Genomic DNA, 9,326 nt, shown 5'->3' with positions numbered 1-9,326 from the left:
TCTGCATCACTTTACTGTTTTGTATAAGCTGGAAGTCCAACTGGAGAAGAGAAAATACCTGACCCTGAAATCTGGAGACTCCTCTCACCTCCCTCATCATCCAGGGATGAATGGCATCTCTTCAAGTCTCACACAATCCCTCCATGGCAGATCAGCAGTCTAAGCAGAAGGGAATGTGAATTAAAGATGGCTGCAAATCCTCTGTCACTTCTCCCATCAAAAAGTGAAATCTGTTGCCCTTCCTTTTAAATAATGAGGGTTGGTCCTGTGACTCACTATGACAACTGCCAAGGGCCAGGTCTTAAGAGATATGCAGCCTTTGGTTTTGTGTTGTTGGCACACTTCCTCTTGGAACTCAGCCACCATATGGCATAAGAAGACACAAAGAACAGAGCCATATTGCTTCCCACATTCTTCAGCAGCCCAATTTGGGCCCTTAGCTGGCAGCCAACATCAACTGCAAGCCATGTGAGGGAGTCAACTAGGCTGTCCCATCCCATTCAATAACACTGAGAGCGGAAGAACTGCCCAGCTGAGACCAGGCAACCCCAGAATCGTGAAAGATGATAAATGGTGGTGGTGGTGGTGATTTTATTTTCAACTACTAAGCCTGGAGGTAATTTGTTCACATCACTAGATAAGCAAAACAGTCTGTTTACATAGAAATTCTCTCTTAGACAGAAAAGATTTAAAAAAGATTGCATACATGGTGCATCTGGCTCTGATGCGATGTGGCCAGATGAAAGCTCTCCATTAGTGGGGTCCCTTGTTTGCTTCTTGGGGAGGACGTCTTTTAGAGGGCTAGGCATGCAGAAGGGATATATGTGGCCTTATTAGACTACAGTACATTTGTTTCTTTCCACAGCATTCCTAGAACACTTTCATTTGTGAATGCACAAATTACCTAGGTCTCCATGCATCTAATGACTGAAGCCAGGGAACAGAGCTATCTAGGCCAGAATCCGGGAGGGGAGAGTCTTGGAATTGATGACCAATGAGCTAAAGGGAGGTGTGGAAAAGGCAGGAGCTGTCTCTTTCCTGAACACTCAATTTTTAAAAATTGTTAAATTGAGGTATAAGGAAAGCCTCATTCTCCTTGGAAAGCTACTGAACTTATTCCTCATTAAATTTTTGTGAGGGTTAAACGTGAAGATATATGCAAACTTCTTAGCACAGTTCCTGTATGAATTAGGTGTTCAATAAACAAATATCCTTTCCAAATTTGTAGTGGTTTTTGTTTCTGCATTAAAATGAATGATGACGCTATAATAGGTTTCACTCTGAAAAGGCAGCTAATTCCAATGTGCTATATTAGGTGAGCATATTTAAGAATTATATTCAGATCTGTTGTTTTGACCTCAGATAGTGTCTGTGGAGCCACTGTTAAATCAAAGCAATCTTCATAAAGTTATGAGATCAGATAGATGACCTTCATCCATGAAGCTTTCTTCCTGATATTCCCTGAAAAGACAAGTAAAGACTGTTCTTCAAACTATGCTGGTATAATAATGTTTTTCAGCCTGACCTTTGGCAAAAGGCAGTATGTCTGCTAGCTGTTGGACTACACGAATCTTTCCATCAAGTGTAAATGGATGGGAGGTCGCAGATCCATTTACACCTGATGAAAAGGCTTGCCTACTCCACTCTGGTGTTTATGGCCTTGTGTTGCATGTATATGTTTTCCTAAAGATGTGTTCAATCAAGCTCTCAAAAACTTTCCTGACTTTGGATCAATTTCCATGGCAGATTTGCCAGACTGATGAGTTACCCAGAAGACCAAATACCCTTGCATTCACCTAGTCATCCAAATCAGAACTCTAGCAAGTTGTTGAATTCAGTTTTGAAAAGAAAACTTCTTTGGGGGTGGTTTAGGAAGGCAAAGTGAGAGCTGCAGTTCTTTTTCTTGCAGGAGACACAATCCAACATTACTTTTTTTTCCCAAAGAGTTAGAAGAGATGAGACACTAAGGAGGGACAGTATTTCTATTTCTATGGCTTCCTTAGGGCAACAGAGGAAGCTTAGCGGCCACAGGGGTCTAGTTAATGAGCGGGTTATACAATATTCATTGTGTTGAGTTTAAGTCTTCAAACAGAACGTCTAATTGCAAAAAGAAAAAAGGAAGCTCAATTACAGATGTTAAGACAACAAAGCTCAGGAATAACTCCCTCTGTTGATGAAACTGTCCTCTCCTGGCTTCCTCCACTAACTGCACATTGACAGAGGCACAATGAGTCCCTGTCTTCATCAGGTATTCTCATTAGTTCTGCTCTGTCTGGGACACTCTCCAGGGCCCAAGGAGGGCCACTGAGAGGTCTGGGGTGACAGTCTTCTCAGAGGACTGTTTTCTTGCTACCCACACAAGGAGTGATCCAGTTGTACTCTGCTTGAACCAAAACAAAACTGTTCTCCCCAATCTTCCTGACGTGCACAGTCTCACCACTGTCACTCCTGGCAACAGCATCTGAAGCGGGCTCGCTGAAGGACACTTCTGTCTGCTGGTGGCAATACTGGGTGTGCAGGTAGCGAAGGCCAGTGGCCAGGGCCATGCCCAGGGTGACTGACAGGCAAAGCAGAATTCCCAGCTGGGGAGTTCTGAGCTGGATTCCCAGAGGGGCCTGGGCTCCCTCTAGCCCAGTGTCAGGCCATGGGTTGGTCTGCCGAGGGTATCCCACTCCACCCTCTCCATCTCCCTTCCCTGCTCTGAGCTCCTTGTGCTTTGACTGAGGTAAGAAGCTGGCAGAGGCCCTGGATGCCTCTGACTGGTCACCAGCAGCAGGTAGCCCAGAAGTGCCAGAGGTCTGGAGGACAGGGGTTGGGTTGCTTGCCCCGGCTCCATTCCCTGTGAAAGTTTCAGAGGACCAGAGGCGCTGGGGATAGGTAAGCTGGACGGTGGACAGAGGAGGCTGTGTCACGGTACTGTTAGAGGCCTTCGTCTTGTCCTAGAAAAACAAAGGGAAAAAAGAGTCAAAGGTACTGGTCTCCCTCCTAAGCTGCCACTGAACTTTGTAACTAACTGGGATTCCTTAAAGACTCCCAGGCGGCAGCTGAAAACCCAATCTCTTTCTCGCTACTAAAGGAGCTCAAAGTAAAATGCCCAACTAGATACAAATGCACTTGTTATTGATGGGGATGGGGTGGCTAATGGAAACCCCACAGAGAACAAGGAAGCCAGTTACAAGAATAAGCTTAGGGTCCTTTAAGAGGCTTCCAAACCAAAATATCAATGGGTGATTGCATCATCTTCTATGGCTGAAAGCTTTGAGTGTGTCTTTTTATGATAGGACCCATGCAAGAGGGACCATTTAACCTCACTGTAGGTTCTGATAAATGTAAGTAAAAATATTACACCATGTTTTATTTTGTGTTCCTTCTAAGACTTCAAAGGAATAGTAAATCAGTGGGCATTTATATTTTATATTGCCTATTGATCTAACTTCCGGGACCATACATGGCGTTTTGAGGTCAATGTTATGAAGGAGGGATGGAGGAGGAGAAAAGAGAGTAATTATTAACTATGGCTAAGTGAGAAGACAAGTCACTAAAACATCAATTTCTACAATTGCCGATCACTTCAGAGACACTACATATAATGGAAAGGTATTGATTAGTAGAAAGACACTGTGTGTATATTGTACTTTGCCTTCTGCTCTCTAACTTTGGCTACTAGTCTAATAGCTCTGATTTCCCAGCCTGAAACTGGCCATTCTAGGATCAAAATACCAGTCGCAAGCCCACTTCACAGTTCAGGTTCTTACCTGTTCACCCCCATCTGAGGACAGGCAAGTTTCCAGTGAATCAAAGCTGGGATCATCCTGAGTTCTAAAGGGAAGAATGGAAGGGCTGAAAACAGGTCATTAAGTTGTGGACCAAAAAGCAATGTTTCCTACCACTGTTGTGTATGCAGATGGCATCAGATTCACTTGAAAAACTTCTGAGTTTGGAGTTGGAAACCATAGAGAAGAGGAAAGGGAGAGATGAGTGAGAATGGTGGCAAAGAACTCACCAAATGCTGTCGCTTATTATTTTATATAAAATATACGTTTCTATATTGTTATTATAAATATATTTAAAATATAAAAAGTCACTTTTAAAGTTTTGTTTTATTTATAACAGCATCTCAGAGATCTCACCCCATCCAAGAGAATAATTTCCCTGGGTAATTATCATACCCAGTCCTTCTGACGAGTAGCCCTTCTACATCCTGTGTTTTTCACACACTTAAGAAAAAATATGGCTGAGATCTTTTTTGTCAGACTCCAAATGATGCACTCCAGTGTTCAGCCTATTCCCATCACCTGTCCGGAATGGCCCACCCGTCACTCTTACCTGTGATGGGTGCTAAAGCTGGAAGCAAAGCTCTCTGAGGAGACTCTCTTGAGGGCCACGAGCCTCTCCAGCCTGTGGACCTCCAGGGATGGCTCTAGGGTCGGATTGCTGTCCCCGCTGGGTTGCTGGTTGATGCTGCCTTCAGTGGCTGTGTGTGAAGATGGTTGGGACAGAGTCTCTGCATCCCCAGGAAACTTTGTCACCCAAATACTGGCAGGAACAGGATCTAGATTGTCCTCCTCTGCAGCTCCAGGAAGGGCAACAGCAAAGACATGCGTGTGCTGCTGTGGAAGAGTGATGGGGGCCCTGGGAGCTAAGCAGAGGTCCAAAGACAGCACAGAGTGAGTGAGAGCATTTTCCCCACATCGATTGGTACAAACAGCTATGATCAGGGGGTAAACAGCAGTGACACTAATGTGCCTCAAGGAGAGACCATTAAGTGTGAGGCACTTAAAAGTGTCAGCATAAAGATGACCTGCCTGATCATACAAGCCCCTGACCACGCAAGGGCTTATATCTTTTTAGAGAGTGAGTCCCTGGCCTATCTGGGTCTGTACCTTCTTAACAGCCACCATTCAAGGAACACAGAAAGCACTGTGACCACTGTATTTATTTCACCTCTGCCAAAAACTGCTTCTAGCTAGAAAAAAGAGTGGAATCCCACAAATCAAAACTTTTCAAAGCCCTAGATCTTTCTTGCCCTATTATTAACACTCAAAGTTTCTTTCCCTGGTGATAATGACTTGAACATCTGCTATGAGAAGAGACGAGATCACTGCTCTCCACTGCCCTCCACCATCTAATTTCCCATTTGTGACTGGCTAACCTGACAGCCCAGAACATGAGAAAGAGCTTCACATGGAGCAGCAAGCAAGCAAGTGCAGGTTTTAGAGTCAGATTCTTGTCTGGGTTCAGTCGTCCACTAATTCCTGGCTTTGGGGAAGTCCTCCCAGAGCATTAGTTTCTTCATTTGCAAAATGAGGCCAGCATAGAATTGCTGAGGGGTTGACATAAACTCATTGATGTGGAAGCATGAAGCAGATGCCTGGCACACAGGTACACGGGTTTACTACCATGATGATGAGGATGACATGATGGCATTGACCAAAACAGTATTGGCAGAAGTTTCTCTGGCCAGGGCTCCAGGTTCTTTGTGGGGGTGGAGGAGGTACCCCTTTGCTCCAATGTTTTTAACACTCCAAAACTTTGAGGTGAAGAACAAAGCAGCCTAGCCCAGACATACAGAACATGGCAAACTGATAGTTTCAAATTCCTGCCTGAACTCTAAGAGCATTTGAATATTTCCTGCAGACCCACTGTGTGCTGGGCATTGTTATAGTTGTTGGAGATGCAAACATAATGCAGACTTGTAATTGGTGTCCCTGAACTCAAAACTGGGAAGAGACACCCTTACATGTCAAACTACCTAAATTAATAAAGAGGCCGGGCACTCACACCTGTAAACCCAGCATTTTGGGAGGCCAAGGCAAGTAGATCACCTAAGGTCAGGAGTTTGAGACCAGCCTGGCCAACATGGGGAAGCCCTGTCTCTCTACTAAAAATACCAAAGTTAGCAGGGTGCAGTAGCTCATGCCTGTAATTCCAAGCTACTTGGGAGGCTGAGGCAGGAGAATCATTTGAACCCAGGAGGTGGAGGCTGCAGTGAGCCGAGACCGCACCACTGCACTCCAGCCTGGGTAACAGAGAGAGAGACTCTGTCTCAAAATTAATTAATTAATTAATCAATCAATCAATTAATACCAGAGCTAAGGAAGCAATTATACTTGCTGCTATGGTCTTAATGTGTCCCCCTCAAAATTCATATGTTGAAATCAAATCCCCAATGCAATAAGGTAAGAAGGTGGGGTTTTTAGCAGGTGCTTAAGTCATGAGGGTGGAGTCCTTATGAATGGGATTAGTAGCCTTACAAAAGGGGACTGAGGGAGCTTGTTCACCCCTTCCACCACGTGAAGACACAGCAAGAATGCGCCATTGTTGAGGCACAGATCATCCCTCCTTCACCAGACACTTAATCTGTTGGTGCCTTCATCTTGGACTTCCCAACTTCCAGAATGTAGGCAATACATTTCTATTGTTTATAAGTGTTTCAGTCTAGGATGTTTTGTTATAGCAGCTGGAATAGACTAAGATACTTGCCTACCAAGAAGTATGAGGAAAAGTTTCACAGAGGAGATATTTGAACTGTGCCTTGAAAGACGCAGAGAACTGTCATGTGGAACAGTCCAGTTTGAGGAATTGTCAGAAGGGAAGGCACTGAAATATAAAAGTAGACCATACCTAATGGGGTGGAGGAGGACTCAAAGTGTCTTGGTCTATTGGGAGATAAGTTTCAGATATACAATATACTACTTTCCCAATTTTGAAAATTTATACTTGCCTACTGAATTCTTTGTACAGTTAAGAAACCTATTTCACTTTATTAGATGAAATAAGGTGAAATAGTTTTCTCAACTGTACAAAGATAAACTTCCCAGAATACATACACACACACACGCACGCACGCACACACATAAATACATACATGCACGCACATACATACATACATGTTTCTTTTTCCTTTGGGAATCACTAGGGTTTGGGTAGTGGAACGAATGGGGAAGACAAGCTGGGGCCAGAAGGAGAGGAATGTGGGCAGTGTAATGAGGAGGTTACCCTGTAAATTGCTTGGGCTGGAGGCTGCGACCCCCAGCGGGCAAGGTTTCCAGCAGAGTCAGGCATAGAAAGGCCCAAGGCTCCACATGACACTTCTTCCTGAAGCTTCACTTTTATTCATATTCATGTTCAAACAAACGTGGTTATACTTGAGATTAAAACATGACATTTGCATCATTCATAAAATAAAACATGAGATTTCAAACACATGTCAGGGGTGCGGGGTCTTCTCTAGGCCACGCTGTCAAGCTCCGAGATCTTCACTCTGCTTTTAGGAGTGTCTTGGTGGGAAGGTTGGAGGAGTTGTGCTGGGTAATGGAAGAAGACAAAGGTTTTGGGGCAAAGGCAGGGAACGGAGGATGGTCCCCACTGTCTCTGTACCTGGGTTTGCTAGACTGAGAAGAGGCAGGGATTCTGATTGGATTCTGGCCTTAATATATTAGCAAAGAGTAAAAGAAAGAATAAGGGAAGAGGAGAACGAATGGATTAAGGGTAGGTTCTTGTGTGCGTATGCCTGGATGCTTTTACGAGTGCTTGTGTTCATAGCACTTAACTAGAAATAAGCAATAAAAAGGAGTTCCATACCACCCGGGATTTTCAGGTAGGTCAAACATCCTCTAGCTGGCTAGTGGTTTTCCTTTGTTTTGTTTCTTTTCTTTTTTCAGGAGTTCATGGACTAATGGAATATAAAGCCATGTAGTGAGCAAGGAAAAATCCCTTCCCATTGAAACAGTGATTCCTGATTCTGTTCTCCAACCCAGGTTGCAAAGAGCCATCTACCTACCATGAAAAGTAACAATAAAACCTGGATGTGTTTTTATGAGAAAAGACGAAGAAAAGCTCATTTCTTTTTTGTGCTCCCTGTGTAGCTTCAGGGGACTAAGGAAAACAGCAGAAATATTGTGAGGACTAGAAAATGTTGGGGGAAGAGGTGTATGCTGTTGTTTGGTATTGCAGCACAGCTCTCACTGTCCACCCCGGGGCCTGACTTAATGTGTTAGGTTGAGCCCGACAAAGTGTGTTTGCTGCAACAAACAAAGCAACTGCAAGCGTTCCCTCCCTCTCACTGCTGCGTTATCACATCCCCAAGAACTGCTGCAGTTGGACACGGCAGGTGTTTATTGCTTGTTTTGCAGGGACAGGAAACTGGCAGTAGTAACTTTTAAGTGAAAATAGATAACTGTAAAAATAATGATGACAACCAGCCTGGCGAATACAATGACAAGCTGTACCTGGAGCAGCTCCTTCAACATCGCCCAGCCTCTGGTGAAGGGTTGGCATCAGTAATCTGGGCTCCATGTGGTCGTCAGAATGGGCGCTGCTGTGTGTCTGCTGAGACACAACAGATGATTCAATCCTTGCCCAGTAAACGAAATATGACTGGACTACTGATAAACTGCGGAAAGAGAAAGAGCAGAGCGGTTCACGGATTTAGTTTCCTTTAAATAAAAACTCAGGCCAGCCTCACAGAAAAGAGAGAACACATTAACAGATAAAGAGGAACAAAACTAAATAAATAGAAGAACGAGAGAGGAGATTATGTTATTACTCTTTGAGTGACTTCATTCTTTTTAAAAACAAAAACCCCATAGTTGCAAATAATTAGAATAGGAGAGGATATGAACAAATCAATGGTCCTCTTGAATAAATACAGTCACTAAAAATCTCATTTTAATGAAAAAGTATCTCCTTAAACTGTTTAGACTCCAATAAAAGGTTTTATCGTCAATGTTACTATTAGCCATTCCTGATATACTGTTATTATGCCATGATTTGAAGATCTCATAATTCTGTTGTATAATTGTACATGTCTACTGTCATTGTAGATTCTATTGGAAATTAGGGATAAATCCTTAATATTCTAAATAATTTTTTGAAAAACAATTCTCCAGTAAAAATAACTTTCACAAACATTATGCTGTTTGTTCTTCCAAATATTTCAGTAAAGGAGGGATTATTGGCAAGTGCCCTTTTTCTCACTTTAAGTATTCAGGAGGCAGTCATAACAAGGTGATTAATTTGGCCGAGGTCACCCAGAGGCTCGAGACGCAGTGAGAGTCATAGTTCAGGCCCCCAACATGCGGTTTCCAGACTCGGCAGATGTTATCGTGTGCAAGGGTTCCCGGAGGTGGGAGATCACAGGGTGACTTGGGACAGGTGTGTCATCAAGTGACTTACCTCATTTTTTCTGTCAAATGGAGATGATAGCTTCTACACTACTTGCTATGCGGCACGCAGCAACTATGATGGTAAATCCAAAAATAGGAATGGAGGTGCTTTGAGAAAGAAAGGTGACTGTACAGGTTTAAGCACTTCAAGCAGCAGAC

At 43.6% G+C, this 9,326-nt stretch overlaps 1 protein-coding gene across 1 annotated transcript in view; it reads right to left on the bottom strand.

The window, feature by feature from the left end:
* Positions 1 to 437: 437 nt before the first annotated feature.
* The window catches only part of REELD1 (reeler domain containing 1), a 32,619-nt gene continuing 23,730 nt past the window's right edge, over positions 438 to 9,326 (bottom strand). Inside the window, exons 5-8 of the mRNA XM_032147937.2 lie at positions 8,232 to 8,395; positions 4,327 to 4,639; positions 3,756 to 3,819; positions 438 to 2,939 (exon numbers count right to left, since the gene is read on the bottom strand). Coding sequence (XP_032003828.2) covers positions 2,331 to 2,939; positions 3,756 to 3,819; positions 4,327 to 4,639; positions 8,232 to 8,395 — 1,150 coding nt within the window. The 3' untranslated portion in view covers positions 438 to 2,330. The remainder of the gene's footprint in view (positions 2,940 to 3,755; positions 3,820 to 4,326; positions 4,640 to 8,231; positions 8,396 to 9,326) is intronic.

Source organism: Hylobates moloch, unplaced genomic scaffold (assembly GCF_009828535.3).
Source record: "Hylobates moloch isolate HMO894 unplaced genomic scaffold, HMol_V3 SCAFFOLD_3, whole genome shotgun sequence".
Taxonomy (NCBI): Eukaryota; Metazoa; Chordata; class Mammalia; order Primates; family Hylobatidae; genus Hylobates; species Hylobates moloch.
Note: the sequence above shows the minus strand (reverse complement) of the source record. Positions and strands in the feature narration are given on the sequence as shown.